Source organism: Mastigoproctus giganteus, chromosome 9 (genome assembly GCF_048544385.1).
Source record: "Mastigoproctus giganteus isolate SK-2022 chromosome 9, ASM4854438v1, whole genome shotgun sequence".
In the NCBI taxonomy this organism is placed as follows: domain Eukaryota; kingdom Metazoa; phylum Arthropoda; class Arachnida; order Uropygi; family Thelyphonidae; genus Mastigoproctus; species Mastigoproctus giganteus.
The window spans coordinates 204769239-204789737 of NC_143583.1; the positions used below are offsets into that span (position 1 = coordinate 204769239).

At 37.4% G+C, this 20499-nt stretch overlaps 1 protein-coding gene across 1 annotated transcript; it reads right to left on the minus strand.

Moving 5' to 3' along the window:
- Window positions 1-1340: 1340 nt before the first annotated feature.
- On the minus strand, window positions 1341-19072 carry LOC150081055 (U20-hexatoxin-Hi1a-like). The gene is made up of 4 exons (XM_090381886.1): window positions 18842-19072; window positions 15331-15364; window positions 8205-8435; window positions 1341-1606 (listed from the first exon to the last, which is right to left on the minus strand). Exons 1-4 carry the CDS (start codon window positions 18863-18865, stop codon window positions 1455-1457), a joined length of 441 nt encoding a protein of 146 aa, XP_090238012.1. The 5' UTR covers window positions 18866-19072; the 3' UTR covers window positions 1341-1454.
- Window positions 19073-20499: the final 1427 nt, after the last annotated feature.

Consider the following 20499-nt stretch of genomic DNA (forward strand, 5'->3'; position numbering starts at 1 on the left):
ACCATTTAGATAGTTTTTGCGTGGTGGATAGTTGCGTTGTCATCCTGAAAGAATCCAATATAATCCGGGTAAAAACGAAGGATTTCAGGGTGAAGTTGGTCATGTTACTTGTAATACCTTTGTTGAAGTTGCAACAAAGGTATTACAAGTAACATGACCTAACGGTAGGAGCGCTACCCATCGTACCAACAGAACATATCCTATATTATATCACCTCCATGTGCTTAAATGGCAGACACGAGTCAGTCTGGATGCATGGGTTCACGCCATACTTTCACCCTAGCATTGGTTCAAAAAGTGTAAATCGAGACTCGCTAGACCACCTTTTTTTCTCTCACTTTCTACAGCCCAATCAGTCGTTGGCAGCACCACTACATTCGAATCTTTCGATTATTTACAGAAAAAAAAAAAAGCGGCTTTCTGATAGGCACACGACTATCAAATTCAAATCTAGAACTTCGGTTGGAAATGGGCCTTAATTTGACTAAATTGAATTTTACAGTCATTTTCTGCAGATTGACGCACAATTCACTCAATTCACCGACTTTGCCGCATTCCATGCCTTTAGAGTTGCATTCTCTTTCCGTCTTCCACTCATTGTATACTTTACACATGGTTACTTTACCTACCAATGATTTTTTTATTTATTTTTTCTGAATTGTGGCTCCTACTAATCGTGCACCAACAATAACACACCTTTTTGAAAATTCGAAAGATCACATCCCTTTGCCATGATTTCACTAAGAAGCTCCCTGGAAGTACCGCATTTCTTTGATATCAAGGAACTTGTGATAACTTACATCTGCATATCGTACGATTACTATCTGCTAACGTAAATATCAAAATGTTTTAAATATTGTTTTGGCTGGTCTTTCATCAGCCCCCTAATGTCCAATACTATTTATAAAGGTTTGATTTTTTTTTCTTGGTTCTTAATCGCTTTTAATATAATAATTTTATTTCGTGCTTAATTCAATAACGATATTAGAATTTCTGTTCATACATTCACATACAGTTGAGGATTATTTTTACTTGAATTAAAAATTTGAATTTAGAGAAGTGGAAAAAATATAATAGAGGGGATTTAAACATACGTAATGGATGTACATCCCAGTAACATTGATTGGAGTGAGTGTTAATTTTTGCATGAGTAATTTAAAAAAAAGTCGTTCTTAAATGTTCAGCTACACAAAAACTCTTTTTGTGTTTTAGTGCATATTGTCTTTAGTCACACCAGTCTTCCTCTTACCAGTGGAATGTCATTGTATTTCAAAACTTTCTGTGTGTAGTTTAGTGGGTGCTGTATAAGCACAACTTGTCAGTTTTAGAACAAAAAAAACTGTAATTTTATACTTTTATTAACAGAGAATAAAAAGTTTCGTTATAAAAATAATAACGAAACATCGAGACGTACATAGGAGAAAATAAACTAACAATACCACAAATGTGGGTATTTAAGGACAGGACACATCACCTCGAACAGGAACAGTAGTATTCTGGCCTGTTACTTCGTCCGCACACCAGCAGTGTCCTGTGGAACCCCAGCACTGCTTACGCGAATATTTTCCGTCCTCTTCACAGGATGGATTGAAAGCGCCAACTCGGACTATTAGTAAATAAAACAAAAAGAATGAAAACACATTCTAAAGTGTAGTATGCCTGACAGAATACAACAAACATAATGAAAATAGCATTAGTACAAAACAAAGCAACACTTCACGTCCAATCGTGCTAATGAGAGATCATTAGCACGATTGGACATAATGTTCAATCTGTCCAATCATACTAATCATTGGACAGAATGAATGTTAACTAACTGCCGAAGTATGTGATGCCATTGCATGGTATCAGACTTCGGCAATCTGAACAGTGAAGTGCTCATAAAATTCTCACTGTGAGCGCTAATTTAGTTTACTAAAGTGGTCTGGGCAGGGATGAGATGTGTGCCAGAATTTCAACTTTGGGGGAGGGGATTGGAAAGCACGGTTCAATTTTTAATGTCCGGCTATAAATCATATATAATTGTACTTTTATTATTGCTCCATATAGTGTGTAAAATACATCTTGCGTAAGCTATAGGGAATAAATAAAAAGACTGGTGTTCAAAGAAAGTGCATCACCCCATAAAATTATAATTGTCGTCCGAATAACGTAAGTATATGGCAATATTTCTTACAGATTGCATCAGATATGTTTGACACGCGTATGTGATGACGTAATATTGCATCAACTGTTACTTTCAGCTATATAAGCACGCTCTGCAAGAGTTGCAGTAGATTCCTTGCTTGTGTCAGGATGGCGAGTTACTTGCAGTTGACGCCACGAAGTGAGAGGGTGCTATTGTTGCTTTACGTGAGGAAGGATGTTCTTCCCTTCAGAGAAGTGTCTTGTAATCAGTCGACACTGAGTAGATTTCTTTCCAAACTCAAGAATACTGGTTCTGCTGATAGGAAAAACGGAACCGAACACAAACGAGTCTCTACGCGAAAACAGGACTGCGTTTTGAAGCGCATATGCCTTAAAAACTGCAAAGCTTCTTCGTCTGGGCTGAAATTGGAAGAATATACAACAGTGGTAGCAAGTGCAGTAACAGTCAGAAGACGCCTCTTCAAAAATTGACTTGTTGCCCGCCGTCCTAAGAAGACGCCCCTCCTCACACAAAAAACGAAAAAGGTCCGATTAATTTGGTGTAAGGAGCATATCAAATGGATCCCCGAGAACTGGAAGTCAGTTATTTCCTCGGATGAGAAGAAATTCAACCTGCATGGCTCTGATCGGAGACAAACGATTCACCATAGACATGGTGATGAATACTATCCAGACTGTATGGTGTCTACAGTGAAATTCCCTACCATCCAAATGATATGGGGATGCATTTCGTATCACCTACAGTTTATAAAAAGGTTCCGTAAATGCCAATGGATACCTGGCTATGTTGGAAGGCAATTGCTGCCAATCATTAGAGACCATTTCAACCTGCCAAGTAACTGCATCTTTCAGGACGACTCTGCTCCTTGTCATCGGGTGGCGAAAAGTGTAAGTAGGCACTTCTGCAGTTACTTTAGCTTCATTTCTGCATTACAGGTTCGACAGTAAAGGTTTGCAGTTGTTACAGGTGAAAAAATGGTCGAAAGAACGGTTCATTACCACTGTTAGCTGGCCAGACCTGAAACAGCTCAGATCTGAATCCTATAGAGAACTGTTGGCATCGTGTGGAACCTGCAGTTGCCAGAAAGAAACCAAAGACCATTCGTGAACTTCATAATTCGTGTTTGGAACCACGAACTATCAATTAATTATCTTCAGAAATTGATCTTGTCAATGCCTCAACGGTGTGCTGCTGTCATCAGGGCCAGAGGCGGTTAAACTAAATATTAGTTTGCACCTAGTGAACTTTTCATTTTGTTTTTCATTTAAAATGATAAACTGAAGCAAATTGAGGGGTTCTAATAACATTTCAGCCATAATTGTATTTACCAAAACTGTTGTATAAAGGTTGCAAATGCTCATTTTGGAATATTTTGAGATCCCCTGTCAAATATTACTTAGCTTTGCCTTAACTATTAATAAATATCTTTTGTTTATATTTCTATATGTGATGCTAGTCATTAATGTAACATACCATCGCAAAAAAGGTTTAAAAATGTGAAATTTCTAGGTGATGCACTTTCTTTGAACACAAGTGTATATATAGGCTGGGGAAGTTAATAGAAGGTAAGAATTGTAGGATATATAAATTGCGGAGATTTTTACTAAGAATGGGATGAGAATGTTAATTAATGTAGTGTAATCACTACATTAATCACTACAATAATGGAATCGGAAATAAGAACGCCCTAAAGGGGGGGTAGAAGGCTGATCCCATCGAAGGCAGATTAGCGGGACGCGTTGATGTAGGGGAGAATTCATCCTTGAAAGAGTGGCGATGGACGCCAAACTCTACGGGGGCTGAACGATATGCACAGAGAGATCGTCAATGTTCTTTGTGGCCGTACTGAATGAAAAAAGTACAGAAACAGTGTCCGTGGAGAATGAGACCATTGCCAAGGGGGGAGGAACAGTTATGGATATTAAGGAAACAGCCAAAATAGGGTACTTTAAATGAATAGAATGGAAACCATGGGTTGAGTGCACCTGTTCGAATTACAAGGATGACCGGTGCTGTAGGCGTGATCAATGGAAGTCAGAATTAGTGGGAGCGATGGCAAGGAAGGTTCTGGAAACTAGAAAAAAAAAATATACTGTCCTCTTCCATGAACATATAGAAGTCCAATGAGGACGGGGAGCCTGAAAGAGTAGAAAGCCAGCAACCGAATGAGGGGAAGGACGATGTAGGAAGGAGAGGAGTGATTGGTCAGAAAGTGAAGTTAGAGAAACAAAGAAAAAGGCGGGAAAAAAGAGCGGGAGAACGGGGAGGGAGGGCGAAGAGAAAGAAAAAAGGTGCACATCCGAAGTAAGGAGAGTGGATGAGGTGTACAGTGGTAAAGTTAAGAAAGTAGTCATGAAAGTGGGTTAGTTCTGGAAAAGGATGTGAATAGAAATGCAGCAGCGAAAGCATAGTAAGGAAGAAAACAGAGAGAAAGGGATGGAAATAAGAATAGAATAAGGCAATCGAGAGACGGATCAATTCTACTCAAGCAAAGAAGAGTGATTCGGGAAGGAAGAGAGACAGTCCGGTAATTCTAAACAACCACTTGGAAGACTTTAGGACATAGGAACTCCGAAGGAGCAAGCCCATCGAGGTAAAGGAAAAAAGTATAACAAGGCAGAGAATGTAATTTTTTTTTGTTGATCATAAAAGGAAATAATTAAAGCGTGTGAAAACTTGATGAGTCGTCCATTATCAGTGAAATTTATATTGGAAAAGTAATAAGTAAATATAACAAGTAGATTTTAAAAACAAAAGAACGTTCTTGCTAAATTAATAGTAGACAACTTAAAGGCTCAGTAAGCCCTCAATGAACTAAAAGATTGGTAATATAAGAGTCTGTAATCCTGGATTATAACTAGAGAATTTTAACAACAGTGAGAATACTATGTCACCCCTACTACATAAGAGTATAATAATATGTATAAGCACCTTTAGGCACCTAACATAAATATAAGAGATTGAGAAGGATTGTAATTCCAGGCTATAGGCTGTATTGTAGATCTCGAAGGTTATAAATTTACATATAAATATATAGGTATCTTATTTAATAATTACCTGCATAAAGAGGTTAAAGGAGAGGTATAAGAAATCGAAGCCATATCTTTTATCCTAGAGCAGCCATGTGTACATATATAGAAGAAGCAATATAAATTGTAATTATACTTTAATATGTATATGCATGTCAATTAGATGTATTATTTGAAATTCCTTAGAAGTGAAAATTAAATCTAATTTTTTTTTTTTACCTTACCCAATGATTTCTATTATTCTAGAGAAAAACACACAGCCCAAACAATGATACTGTCTTGGATGGGAAAGTAAGCAAGAAAGCCTCAGAACTGAAATCACCTGATCAAATACGCAGTTAGGTGCTAGTGGGCTTTGGGAGATTAAGGCGCCAGCCGGATATGCAATACAAATATGTATATGTAACAGCTACCTATAGAGTCCCAAAGAAAACTTGGTATATTAAGTAGGCCCAAAATTAAGGTTATCAAAGCTTCCCCATATAAATAATAAACCAAGGTCCCACAAGTTAAGATCATTCTGCAAATAAATGTTATACTAAATATGTATAACACCTTTAAACAACCAAGGTGATTTATTTTTAATAAAAAAGGAAAAATTAGAAATTAAACAGCAAATGTAAAGCAGAATGCAAATGCCACGAATAAAAGAAAAGTGGCCTTCTTCGATTCATTTATATTCTCACGGTGTTCTCGCGTGCATTCAGTTACTTTAGGACATTAATCTAAAAGGAGTTTCCTTCCTGTTTGCAATAAAAAATTTATTGCCAAGGGCAAAACCCTTGTTTGTAAACGTCTTGCTCTTGTCCTTGAAATAGTAAGCCGCTGAAATATCAGTTTGTATGCTCCAGCAAGGTCTCGTCTGGGGCCCGCACAGTTCATCATCAGACAGCACCGATAAGAGCAACATGACAGTGCCGTAAAGAACTAGTGGGGCCCCAAAACCTGTCTACGCAGAAGTAGCAAGGGTGATTTTAAGATGTAATAACATCCTCCCTCCTAAAGCATGTCCTTGAAACGAAGGTCCTCTGATTCCTCTTCAAAGCAGTTGAACAGACTTCTATAATTCCTATTGTCTGCACGAACATCAAATAAGAAATTAAAAGCATGTGAAGAAATGTCAGCATTGCAATGGCGTATATATGTATCTGTTGAGCGTAATTTCCTGTACAGTATAGGAATTTCGCTCAACAGAGAAAGCTTCCATACTGGAGCTTCCTCCAGTATGGGAGCTTGTGGTCGTGCCATACTACACCGTAGTAAAACCCATTCAGGATCTCAGAAACAAAAAGTTCATGCATTTCATTCTCCAATAGTTACAGCTATGACTGAATTAGAAGGATTATAGAGGTTTCAAATCAAAAGAATACATTTCTAGTAAAATGTTTATTCATATTAAATGGATGTTTACTTATTATTTTAAACCATTGAAAACTCCATAGGAGTGAAAAAATCGAGACATGGCACAGATCTGTAACTGTTCAGAACGGACAGATGCTTGTATGAACTTTTACTTTGTTTTCAGGTTACGTATGGAACTGGAAAGTGGGGCCCACGTGATATTAAATGTTCCCTAATTACACGACATTACATTATTTTCAAACATGAAGTTATAAAAAGCTTAATAGGCTATATTTCTCACCTTTTAAATAAATGAGAAATTAGCGAAGGCTGTGTCATTTGTTTTGAAGTAGTGAAATACCTAGGCAACTAGGTATTGCACTAACAATACAGCCTCTTACGGTTTCCCCCAACATCACAAGATGTTTTGTATGGTAGTTTCCACATGAGTGAAAACTATCATACAAGACAACACTGGACGGGAGCTACTATAAGTCAAAATGTGACCTACCCGGAGGACTGGACTCTTCCTTGACTATGACTGCAGCTCCGCCACTGCTTAGCCAGCTGGCGATCTGGGCTGGGCGCCTTGCCTAGCCCATTTTTCTCCCTATCCTGGCTGGGGAGGGCACAGTCTCTCCATCTCCCCCCACCACGCCGCCGCCTATCTCTCTCCTCTGGTGGGGTATGCCCCAATGATCTTCCCTGGGGTCGCCTTCTCTATCGTCCCCATATTTTTCTTTTCCCTCCAGCCTTCCGCCTCTCCCCTACTCTATTTAACACTCTAGCGTATGCCCAACACAAGTCAATATTTAACTAATTGCGCCTCATAACTCCATTATAACTTCTCTACTTCAAATGTATAAACTCCCACCGACCATCGCGTTTTTTTTTTTTAAACCCTAGCCACTGAAATCTCAGGAAACTAGGTGGCAGGGCCTTCCAGAGTAAACACCTCAAACTACTGAGTACCTTGTCTGCCTCCATGGGTCCAAGTGTGAGCAACGTTGGGCCTCAGCAGGACTCCAGCGGCTAAATGGTCAGATGAACAGTAATGCACAAAATCCACACACTTTTAAATCTCTGGCTTTCCCAGTGAACTGGTTCACCAACAATGAAAGCAACGCGGAGATGGGGGAAACCACTGGTGCCCCTAGTCATCAATACACTTTACAACTTCACACATAAAGGTGCTCTGCAAAGGCGAACACATTATGGGTCGTCGTACCCAATTGGATCACTGTCCGTTAGAGATATGCACAACGTGTATGTTCCATGAATATTAAAAATTTCGCTGCCTCCATTTCTCATCTCATTCGAATGCTATAGCAAGGATTTATAGAGTGAAAGACTTTTAGATCAGTTAGCAAATCATATTCGGTCATCGTCAGTCTCATCGCTTTAATAAAGAAATAGCTCTTGTTGGTGAACTAGTTCATGCTAACCCCCCAGTCGAGAAACTGGGGGGTTAGCAGACCCATTGTAATTAAAATAATTTAATTTGTAATCTAAATATTATTTCGTTTATGTTAGCCCAAATTACAATAACCTGCTAACCCCCCAGTTTCTCGAGCTGTGCTGAACACTTTGTTCAACTTTAGCTTCCTGCAACAAAGTACACAATAAACTGTTGTGAGGAATTTCGTGAATTTAATAAAGAGCAAGATCAAAAATTAAACCTTTACCTGGGTTAGTAGATCTGTGGAAATGTAGGAAGCACTCGCAAGCTTTGATTTTAATGGATGGGCTTTTGATTATATCGCCATTTTTTTCCCAACACTGACAAAAGCGTCGTCCATTTTGTGATGGAGGGTGACACTGAAGACCCTTATAATCGCCATTTTCGTCACACTCAGGTATTAGATTAGTACCTGCAGCGTTATTCTTCAGTTCTCTCTCACGATGTGCAGGGCATTCTATAATAAAAGAAAGAAAGTAGTAACGATTTCGTTAATTCATTGTAACCAAGTAAATTCCATGTATAATTTCTTTCTAGTAAAATGCACCAGTAAAAAACATGTTCTATAAAAATTTTATTTATTGAAGATATTTCAACATGATCTGAATTTTGAAATTGAAAAAAAAAAAAAAATAATAACTTTAAGAACTGTAAAATTAAATGTATTTAAAACTGAAAATCTAAAAACCTTCATTTCTTATTATTCGGTCATCTAAAGAATGAATGGCTTTTGCTATATCAGTGTGTCGAGGGGAGGGGTTCTGCGCGTGTACAACGAATACTATAATTGGGAAATTGTAGCATTTTTGGGAGGGTAAAATGATGCTCAGTTAACATACTTCAGTACTGCTTCCCACATAACTACACAAAATTAACAGAACAAAACGTTTTTCATAAATATTTTGATACGAACAGTGTCACCGAAGTCGAATATTTGTTATTATAGGCAACCTGGAATGCAGATTAAGGGTATTCAATAGCAATCGATCTACCACCCTACAGAGCCGCACGTTATGCAAATTATAAATGCCTATAAAATACACAGGTTGCGACCACATTCCTTTATTTATTTTTTGACTTGCTGAGTGTGATAGCCTCATCTTCAGTACCCAGGATGGTAAGTCATCGTTGTTTAGATGATTCTTTTAGATGGTGGCCACTTGAAGATGGACAGCCGCAGGCGGAGGTGGCACGTTGGCTTAATGTACCACGCAGTGTCGTCTCGGCACTATGGAAGCCCGGTTCGAGCCCGTCACCACCAAATACGGAGGATGCGGAAAGGTCAGGGAATGACCACCGCATGTCCCTTAGCAATATGGCCTTAGTTGCTAATGCTCCTAAAAACCAAATAACAAACAAACAACTATGGAAGCAGTTTCAGGAGACAGGAACCATTACAAGAAAAGCTGCCCAAAGTCCCTCGAGGGCTACGTCAATCAGAGCAGACAGCTATCTAGCTCTAACAGCAAGACGGAACCTTACTATGTCTTATCATCAACTGTCTCTTGAGGTTGCTGCGGCTACAGACGAAAACATTACCAACCGGACTGTGTTAAGACTGTTCATTTCAAGTGCATTTTACACAAGGAAGCCAGTAGTTTGTATCCCACATCCGAAACCGCAGAGCTTGTCTAAGCTGGTGCCATGAACATGTGACTTGGAACCAGAGTTCTGTTCTCTGAGTCCCGTTTTAGTCTACAAACAGATTCCAGACGTTATTTCATCTGGAGGCGACGAGGAATGCGGTACCATTCCGCCAACGTCAGAGAAAGGACATATGCGGTAGAGGCGGTGTTCTCGTGTGGGGTGTGATAATGTTGTTGATAGGGGTGCCATATGTTGTTGATAGGGGTGTTGTTGATAGGGGTACCATAACGGCGCCGAAGTACCAAGAACAGATCCTCGAACCCTATGTGCGACTTTTTACGGAGTTGTTAGCCTAGATTTTCTTTTTATGCACTACAACGCCACTGCACATAGAGTTCAAGTAATGGAAGATTATCTTGAAACTGAAGATATCCAACAGTATCGTGGCTAGCATGATCAGCAGACTTAAATCCGATCGAGTATGTGTGGGACGCCCTTGGGCTTCGCATTGCACGCCGACAGCTAAATCCTCTGTCACTTGGTAAGCTAAGGTTTGCACTGGTGGAAGAATGGGATTTATTGACACAGATTCTTATAGACATCTTCATATCGAGCATGATCTATCGCTTTTAGGCCTGTTTAGCAGTTGGAGGAGATCATACGTCGTACTGGTGTCATGTGACTATATTTTAGAGCATTTTGTATCGACTTGTGTAATGTGATTTTTTTGATAATTCTTATGCAACCCCTATAAATGTCCCTTAATTACCAAATTTTGTCCCGCTCCATCGCAAGCTGCACAAGTTAAACCACGTTTTCTACGTGTTCTGTTAATTTTGTCGAGCAGTGTATATAAAATGTAAAACCTAAGAACTTTAAACGGTTATGGTGATTACTTCTGTTCGACGATCACATTTCCTCCCACTAATAGATAACTATGGCAAGTGATTTTCATATCTTAAATATATAGTATGAATCAGAGCTGTAATACTCAATATGATCTACGTTGATAATAATATTAGTAAATTTATAAGAGGAGTTTACCTCAATATAGTACGTGGAACACTTCCGTATGATACCCTCCAGAAATTAAAACGGAAAAAACGAAAAAATCGACAACTTACCGGTACAATAAAGTAAAATATAAATAATTAAATAATCAATTTAACACAATTCAAAATCAATTCAAAACAATTAAAATTCAAATTAACGCAATTACAAGAATCTAACGAAAATATTCAAAACGATTTTCCTCTCAGAGCTGTAATACTCAATATGATCTACGTTGATAATAATATTAGTAAATTTATAAGAGGAGTTTACCTCAATATAGTACGTGGAACACTTCCGTATGATACCCTCCAGAAATTAAAACGGAAAAAACGAAAAAATCGACAACTTACCGGTACAATAAAGTAAAATATAAATAATTAAATAATCAATTTAACACAATTCAAAATCAATTCAAAACAATTAAAATTCAAATTAACGCAATTACAAGAATCTAACGAAAATATTCAAAACGATTTTCCTTCCTGAAGCTGACAATGCTTTTCGACCGACTGTCGTGATCACAGGAATGAAAATTACCGAATCAGGCTAAACCTGCAACTTAAATAGTGATTATGTGTCTTCGCGCATGCGCGTAAAGGTCCACGCATCGGAGATCAAATATGGCCGCCGAACATTAACAGAATTCTCGTGTAATTTAATTTCAACGGTTTCTGCAATTAATAGTCGCGTATAATTACGTTGAACGTTAAGTATTTTGGCCTCGTTAAATAAAAAAGTATGTTTTTCGTTAATGGCATGAAAGGCTAATTCTGACGCTGCTGAACGAGAAGCACGAACAGAGGCTTCGTGTTGATTTACACGGATATTAAGAGAAAACCGCGTGGAACCCTGATAAGACGAGTCGCAATCACCGCAAGAAATGTTGTATACTAGATCATTAATTTGTGTTGCGAACGCCGAAAGAACCGAGCGATTGTTCAGTATAGTGTGTAACTTCCGTATAGGCCTAGCTATAATTTTAAATTCGGTATCTTTAAAGAATCTGTTAAGCTGTTTGTGCCACTGTTCAACATATGGGACAGAAATAAAGTATTTTTTGATATTACTATTGTTGATTGGTGCAGTATTTTGTATCCTATCCTTAGCTTGTACCCTAATTCGATTTATTGTGTTAATGGGATAACCCCTGTTCAAGAATCTGCTAGTTAATATTTGTATTTCTGAGTCTAAAGCAGAATCCGTCGTTGAATATTTATAGGCATTTAGAAATTGATTAAAGAACGTTAAATACTTAACGTTCAACGTAATTATACGCGACTATTAATTGCAGAAACCGTTGAAATTAAATTACACGAGAATTCTGTTAATGTTCGGCGGCCATATTTGATCTCCGATGCGTGGACCTTTACGCGCATGCGCGAAGACACAATCACTATTTAAGTTGCAGGTTTAGCCTGATTCGATAATTTTCATTCCTGTGACCACGACAGTCGGTCGAAAAGCATTGTCAGCTTCAGGAAGGAAAATCGTTTTGAATTTTTTCGTTAGATTCTTGTAATTGCGTTAATTTGAATTTTAATTGTTTTGAATTGATTTTGAATTGTGTTAAATTGATTATTTAATTATTTATATTTTACTTTATTGTACCGGTAAGTTGTCGATTTTTTCGTTTTTTCCGTTTTAATTTCTGGAGGGTATCATACGGAAGTGTTCCACGTACTATATTGAGGTAAACTCCTCTTATAAATTTACTAATATTATTATCAACGTAGAACATATTGAGTATTACAGCTCTGATTCATACTATCTAATTAATTTTCATACTCTTATTGACTATTTCATTCACTTCCTGTCTCTCCAGTAGTATACACACAATTATGGGAGATTTTTTGAATGGCTTGGTACAAAATTACATTAAATCTACACTAAGGTACTCGGCCCAAAGTTACCATATTTCTTTCCTAAAATATTGCCTTCAAAACAACATCGTTCCGAAGTTTGCCAGGGTGAATTTAAATCAAAAAATTTCAGGCATAAAACAACTATCACTGGCGACATCACGTAATATTGTTAAGCTTGCCTTAAAATCTCGATATTCGGATAAACAAAAATACCTTTCCCAGGTTAGGAAGCTTCGCGATAAATTAAAAAATTATCTACATCCGAACGATTGGTCTGTATTGAAGACCTCCATAGATTTGCGACGGGAAGCACAAGCCTCAGAAATAAAAAACAGACACGTTAATAAGTTGCAAACATTATCGAATAGTTCAAGACACGTTCATACGAATTCTAACACATTGTCGCGAGCTTGCGACCAAGTTCACACGAGTTGGGTGACATCCCCCCCACAGACACATAACGCACTACCACAGAATATGTCGGCTAGTTCACGAACACCCCCTCACCCAGTATCCAACGAACCGACATATAAACAGGTTACAAATCTTTCCTCGTGTACACTATCGCAGGACCAGATTTCACTTTTATCCAAAGGATTAAATTATAATTTTCCACCTCGAAAGCTGCCAAAAAAACAATGCGTAATTGATTTTGAATTTGGACTTCGTAGTGTTCCACAAAAAGATGTATGTATTCAACAAGTTAACCAAGTAGTGAATAACATAAAAGAAACACGACTTCCTAAATTGAATACACATGACAGTTCAGCTTTACGAGAACTTCGAGAAAATAAGGACATTATTATACAGAGGGCAGATAAAGGAGATACAGTGGTAATACTAGATAAACATGATTATATTAATAAGTTAGATTCAGTTGTATCTGATAGCTCCACTTATTGTGAAGTGGACCCGACACTGTTTACCAATTTGGTAAATCAATACAATAAAACGTTAACCACATATCGTAAAAACGACTACATTACTATGGTTCAGTTGAAGGAATTGAAGTCCAGAACATACAATATTCCTGCACTTTTTGGTCAGGTAAAATTACACAAGCCTGGATTTCCGATTCGACCTATTGTTTCCTACAGGAACTCGGCATTTTCAGCCTTAGCCACACATGTATATAACATTATAAAACCTTTTAGACAGGTTATACAATTTGGGATTAAGAATTACGATACATTATTTAATAATCTTAAAGACTGTAGACTCGGCGACAATGACAATTTATTCTCATTAGATGTTACATCATTATATACGAATGTAAACGTTGAATACACATTAGATATTATTTGGGATATGTTAAATAAAAACTCGACACCGATTAATTATACGAAGCTGCCTATAAAGGAGATTTTTCACTTAATTAAACTATTAGTTGAGGCTAACTACATCACCTTTCGAGACAAGGTGTACAAACAAATTTTTGGATTACCAATGGGTTTGAGCCTGAGTGGCTTAATGTCAGAGATCTATCTCTCAACGATTGAGCAGATACATTTGACACCTTTTCGTCCCCGTATCACATACTATGGGAGGTATTTAGACGATGTTCTAGTTATTACCGATAGTAGTACTATCCAAGATATTTTACATTCGTTTAACAATATTCATTCTAGACTCAAATTTACATTGGAAAGGGAAGATACGGATACTAAGTCATTAAACTTTCTAAATTTCACGCTTACCCGGGACTCGAACAAAATACAATTTAGCATCTATCGAAAACCCACAAACACCGGTATGCTTCTACATTATAATAGCTACCACCCGTTCACCTACAAAAGATCGATTATCTTTAATCAATTTCTAAATGCCTATAAATATTCAACGACGGATTCTGCTTTAGACTCAGAAATACAAATATTAACTAGCAGATTCTTGAACAGGGGTTATCCCATTAACACAATAAATCGAATTAGGGTACAAGCTAAGGATAGGATACAAAATACTGCACCAATCAACAATAGTAATATCAAAAAATACTTTATTTCTGTCCCATATGTTGAACAGTGGCACAAACAGCTTAACAGATTCTTTAAAGATACCGAATTTAAAATTATAGCTAGGCCTATACGGAAGTTACACACTATACTGAACAATCGCTCGGTTCTTTCGGCGTTCGCAACACAAATTAATGATCTAATATACAACATTTCTTGCGGTGATTGCGACTCGTCTTATCAGGGTTCCACGCGGTTTTCTCTTAATATCCGTGTAAATCAACACGAAGCCTCTGTTCGTGCTTCTCGTTCAACAGCGTCAGAATTAGCCTTTCATGCCATTAACGAAAAACATACTTTTTTATTTAACGAGGCCAAAATATTTAACGTTCAACGTAATTATACGCGACTATTAATTGCAGAAACCGTTGAAATTAAATTACACGAGAATTCTGTTAATGTTCGGCGGCCATATTTGATCTCCGATGCGTGGACCTTTACGCGCATGCGCGAAGACACATAATCACTATTTAAGTTGCAGGTTTAGCCTGATTCGATAATTTTCATTCCTGTGATCACGACAGTCGGTCGAAAAGCATTGTCAGCTTCAGGAAGGAAAATCGTTTTGAATATTTTCGTTAGATTCTTGTAATTGCGTTAATTTGAATTTTAATTGTTTTGAATTGATTTTGAATTGTGTTAAATTGATTATTGAATTATTTATATTTTACTTTATTGTACCGGTAAGTTGTCGATTTTTTCGTTTTTTCCGTTTTAATTTCTGGAGGGTATCATACGGAAGTGTTCCACGTACTATATTGAGGTAAACTCCTCTTATAAATTTACTAATATCTTAAATATATAAAATAATACTCAATAGTATATCCAGAATGCTTACCTGAATCTGCATATATCTGCACAACCAGTAAGATCTAAAAAGAAAGTAAAAATAATTAAATCTTTCATAGTGCTTTATAAATTTTGATAAATTAAGTAAGAAAAGGCATTATGATTATTTGTTTTTCTTCCTATCTATGGATATTTATATCCACAGATAGGAAGGGGGGGAATCAACGACATAACCGCCACCTTTAATATAATTATTCGCAGAACATGCGATATTTTTCTCCCTTTTCAGTATTTTATCTCTACAAGTAAAGACGTATAATGATCGCTTGGAAGTAATCATTATACGTGAGAGGATGGCATTTTCTTAGCATTTCGAAGTTTAAGTGTAGTGCGGGAAAAACCAGGAATAATTATCAGAAAATCTTACTCTCTTCCTAATATTGGCTGCCTAGAATCCCCATTAAAGAGGCGTTAATGAATTCATTCTGACTAGGTTCGAACTCAGACTTAGGATGAACAGACGTCCCGTTTTTCACGAATTTGGGCATATTATCCCAGCCTTCCGGGAAAACTTTCGGGGACTATCTTTGCGTGTTTTTTAAGTAGTTCTAGTTTTCTCATCTAATTGTACTAAGTTAAAAATATAATAATTTTCTTAATTTAGCAGGGTAGTTAACATTATCGTCATAATTAGAGCTACAAGTACTTTTACAGGCAACATCATTGCCCTCGTGGGTAGCACAGTTGGTAGCATCACAGTCTTCCCCAAAACAGGTGGAAAAGAGCCCCGTCGAAAGAGCCCCTTCGATAACGGGAGGAATTTTTATGGGCCTTTTTCACAACGTGGTTGAGTTAGTCGGTCTCAAGCGAGAGTAGCATGGTTTCTCCCGGAAATTCGGGTTTTTCGTCCAGCAAACAGAAAGTCGACCACAGAACACTCAAGCAATTTACAGACAGTATACAGGGAGAATATGTCCTTAGTCACCGATGCTCCTAAGAACCCTTTTACAACACCATTATTAAAATATGAGGACGTTGTAATAAAACATCAACACGATTGCTATGTCTGCTTTCTTATGCACTATTTATTGGCACTGTTGTACTCTTATGGCATTTGAAATAATCATGGCCAGAGGAAGCATTGTACAGCATAATATCGAATGGAATCGAATATTCAAAAATATTTTAATAAGAAAGAATATTCGAAAGGACATTAATAAAAATAATAATCATCACCCTGATGACGAAATTGAATGCACCGGACATGGTGGTTGTGCTGGCAATAAAGACTCACTTAAATTTAAGTAAATATTAAAAAACTAAACAAAAACCTTCCACTGCAGGCAGGACCATGACAAGCCTTCTAAGAAGTTGAATTAAATAGGAAAACGACCCAGTAAACCCACTATCTTACTGCCCAGATTCATCGGTTTCTAGAGTTCCACGATAACATGGTCCGACTGCAGGATCTACAAAATCGATCGATTGTTTTAAATGTATTCCACCGAAAAAATGAGTATCATTCTTTAAAAATGGATCAAGTTGACCAATACTCGGTCTGGAAACTGTGCCATAGGTTTTTCGATGTGCCCATATACTCGTATTTTGATTCTTTTACATCATGCCAATATGAAATTGAAGAGGGGAGAGAAGAGCAAAATTGAACGTAAGGCTCTGCACTGGAAGATTAAGTTGCAAATAGTTATAATCAGTTGCAAATAGATTTTTTTAAAAGATATTTTTGATTTGTGTTCCCAGAGTTATTTTTATGAGATAAAACGTGATAAACGTGATTGTACCAGGTTTAGTTTTTCTATTTATAGAGTTAGCTAATTGATAATCTTACTTGAAACAAAAATTAGATAAAATTACAGATTATTTATAAACTGTTTCATGAAATGTGTTGGTAAAATTAGGAAGTCCTTGAAAATACTGGCAGTTGCCGATTTTTTTATCTTCAAGATTCATGTGTATATTAAATTTATTACTGTATTTAAAATATCGATTATTTTAATTTATTAGTCGATAAGTTGGATCATTAGGGGGATATATAAGCTATAGCCCCTTTATGATCAAAATAAAATGGACTTATTTACTGCTACACGATTATTAAAAGTTTAATGAGTCTCCTGAGCCTCGCTTTTCCCTTCTCCTCTTCCCCTTAACTACTTTAGTCCTCATTTAGAAAATCTTGGGACCTCCTCTGGTTAAGGATAAAACAAAATAATAAAAATATACATATTCACAAGATGTCAAGTGTACTCAGAAGTCGCACCTTTATTTGATACGGCGTAACCTTCCAAGTTTTATGGACCCAACTTCAAAATACTTCCTGGAAAATGTAAGTGCTAATCAAAAACACGATCTTACTGTGAGGCAACGATAAGCTATGTTACTGACGATTGAAAACCTTTGAACTCATTTAAGAGCTAACGGCGAAGTTTCCCCTTATGAAATAGAAACGCTGGGTGAATTCTCTACGAAAGGTTTTACTTGGAATTGTAAATAACCAATCTGAAATGGAGATGTAGGGTTCTTTTGTTTATTTTATTATTTTCCGCTAACGTATATGCAAAACCGTTACATGACATTTTCAGAAACAATTTTCACATCACCTTGTCTCAGCGTTTTCCTTAAACAAACCCAGTGATTCACAATGTTTTAGTCCTTGGCCGACTTTTTCCATACTACTAAAGTAGGCTAAATACTTTCCCACTACTTTCACTGCTATTGTATGATGAAAATCAGTACTTGCTTTTCCCTATAAGGCACTTCTTCGCTTTGTCATAATTTCATCCATGGTTATCAAACAAGCCAGTTGGTGGCTGGAGCGATAAGAGGAGCTTGAAGAACTATTTGTAGACACGAATTGAAGAAAAAGTTGGCGACGTCTCCAGCATAACTAAAATGCAAAGATAGTGCGTTTGGAATTATCACTTTGGTTGTTCATTAATTAGTGATCGGAATTGAAGGCAATTTAAATGTCTGTCATTCATTATCATCCACCCTCGTGGGTAGCACAGTTGGTAGAATCACTGTCCTTCCCACACCGGGTGAAAAAGACTTGAGTTCGAGTCCTGTCGATGGTGCGAGGAGTTTTTAAGGGCCTTTTTCACAAAGTGCCTGAGTTAATCGGTCTCAGGTAAGGGTAACATGGTTTTTCAGAAAAGTGACTACAGAACACATACAATATGCATGGAGTAATATGGCCTTAGTCGTGATGCTCCAAAACCCTACAACAACAACAACAACATACTATCATCGTTAATGTATTGGAAGAAATATCAGGCGTAACTTACAGTAATCTCTGCAACACAGGGATGAATAAACAAATTGTTTGTACTCTAGGACGGCGACGTAGAGAGTTTACAAGAGAAAGTTGCGCTACTCTGCATACGATCACTCAGCTACAGTAGTACCCGTAAAAAATAAACCGTATTCATTAACCGTAGGTCGTGTAAATAGGTTACGTCGTATTGTACTATAACAGGGACAGCCGTTCTGGAATGCATGTCCTTCATCAGCAATAAGATTATTTGAAATAAATGAGAAATACTTACCAGGATGCTACATACAACCCTCATATTTGCTAAGCCTCTTAGTGATCTTGGTCTGCGAATCAATACAAAACTGGATTCTATCGACTGTTGTCCCTTTGAACTGAAAGACGCCAAGTGTAAAAGCTCTCTAACGTTGTCCTTTTTATATTCTTCTCATATCTCGAAGGTGACTTTTCAAAAAACTTGTTTAACCAGTTTCTCGAAATCGCTTCCTCTGTTCGTCAGAATTGCAATGACTTTCTTTCCTGACGTCATTTTCTTCAGCAGTAGGTGTTTATCGTCCGTCTGCTAATCGGAATAGCACATTTTGCTTGTTATCGCGTTTCCTGTAAGCACTTTTAAGTTTCAAGGTATTATTGATTAGAAAGTCTGGGTGCCGAAACATAATCTGCTAATTCAAGATAGTTTAATGATTATGTAATAGGCGAAACCCACAGTTTGTTTTCATCGCCTCTTACTTCGTTCATTAGAAATGCCAACGTAAATTCTGTTTATCAAGGCTATGTTTTGAATGGGCAGAAAAAAACTGACTGATTTCATCAAACATAATATCCAGTGCTTCAGTTACAACACGATATGTGGATAGCCTATTTGATATGTATAAAAAAAAATATTAATAATAACTGCGGATTTCTATTGGTCCAATTTTAATAAAATTTGGGAAGAATACACCTGAAAGAGCTAAATATAAAATTTTATGAAATTCCATCCACCAGGAGTCGAGTTTCATGCAGATGGACGGACGGACAGACATGTGGATGGACATTATTATCATTAGCTATATGGTCGAAGGAAGCCTGAGGCTTATGCTGCACCAGCCGAAAAAAAAAAAAAAAAAAAAAATTCTGAATTATCCCGAGAGAGGGTCAGAAGTAGAAGGGAATCACCAAGAAGGAGAAGAATGATGATATCCAGCTCAGGACCCTGGGTGAGCCAAGCCCATGATGTGAGCCACTGATGAACACAATAGGCTCTTTATGCATATATGCTAACCTGCCTAAAACGTATGTGTATGATATTATCGTGTTTGGAATTACATTCCAGTTTGCTGCTGAACTCCATTCCAAGTCCTGATTTTACTGCGGAAAAATAACTATTTCGATAACTACTGTTGCAGAAAATCGACCTCAGGACACACGAAATTTACAGACAGTATACACGGAGAAACATGAAACATGGCCTTAGTCGCCGATGCTCCTAAATAACTACTGCCGCATCCATTTAAGCAAGCAGGTTAAAAATTACCCAAAAACAGTCTTTTGCAGATCAAGATTCAGGATGGAGATCGCAGGTATAATCTTCTGATGTTTTACCAGACAAGGGCTAGCGAAGTTCTGCTTTATGAGGATTAGCCATGTCTTAAACTTGACCACAAACATGGAAGATCAATTTACAGCCCCACAAGCCTTTAATTACGAAAAGAAACGCGCGCCGTTGATAAGCATGGTGCAAGGCACCATGTTTATTTTTTGCTGGATGAAAAACCCGAGTTTTCTATGAAAGAACCTTGTTGTCCACCCCTGAAACCGACTAACTCAGTCACGGAATGAAAAAAACTCATAAAAGTTCCTCGCTTCATTGATGGGTTTCGAACCCGGGACTTTTCTACCCAATGATAAGGTTAATGGTTAGGATAATTAACTCGGACGCACGCCTGA

Bases quoted from the DNA above. Each gene is read 5' to 3' on its own strand.
- LOC150081055 (XM_090381886.1), bottom strand. From the start codon at position 18,865: ATGAGGGTTGTATGTAGCATCCTG. The intron at 15,365-18,841 runs GTAAGTATTTCT...CTTTCTTTTTAG, and splicing joins GGGTTGTATGTAGCATCCTG to ATCTTACTGGTTGTGCAGAT. The intron at 8,436-15,330 runs GTAAGCATTCTG...CTTTTATTATAG, and splicing joins GCAGATATATGCAGATTCAG to AATGCCCTGCACATCGTGAG.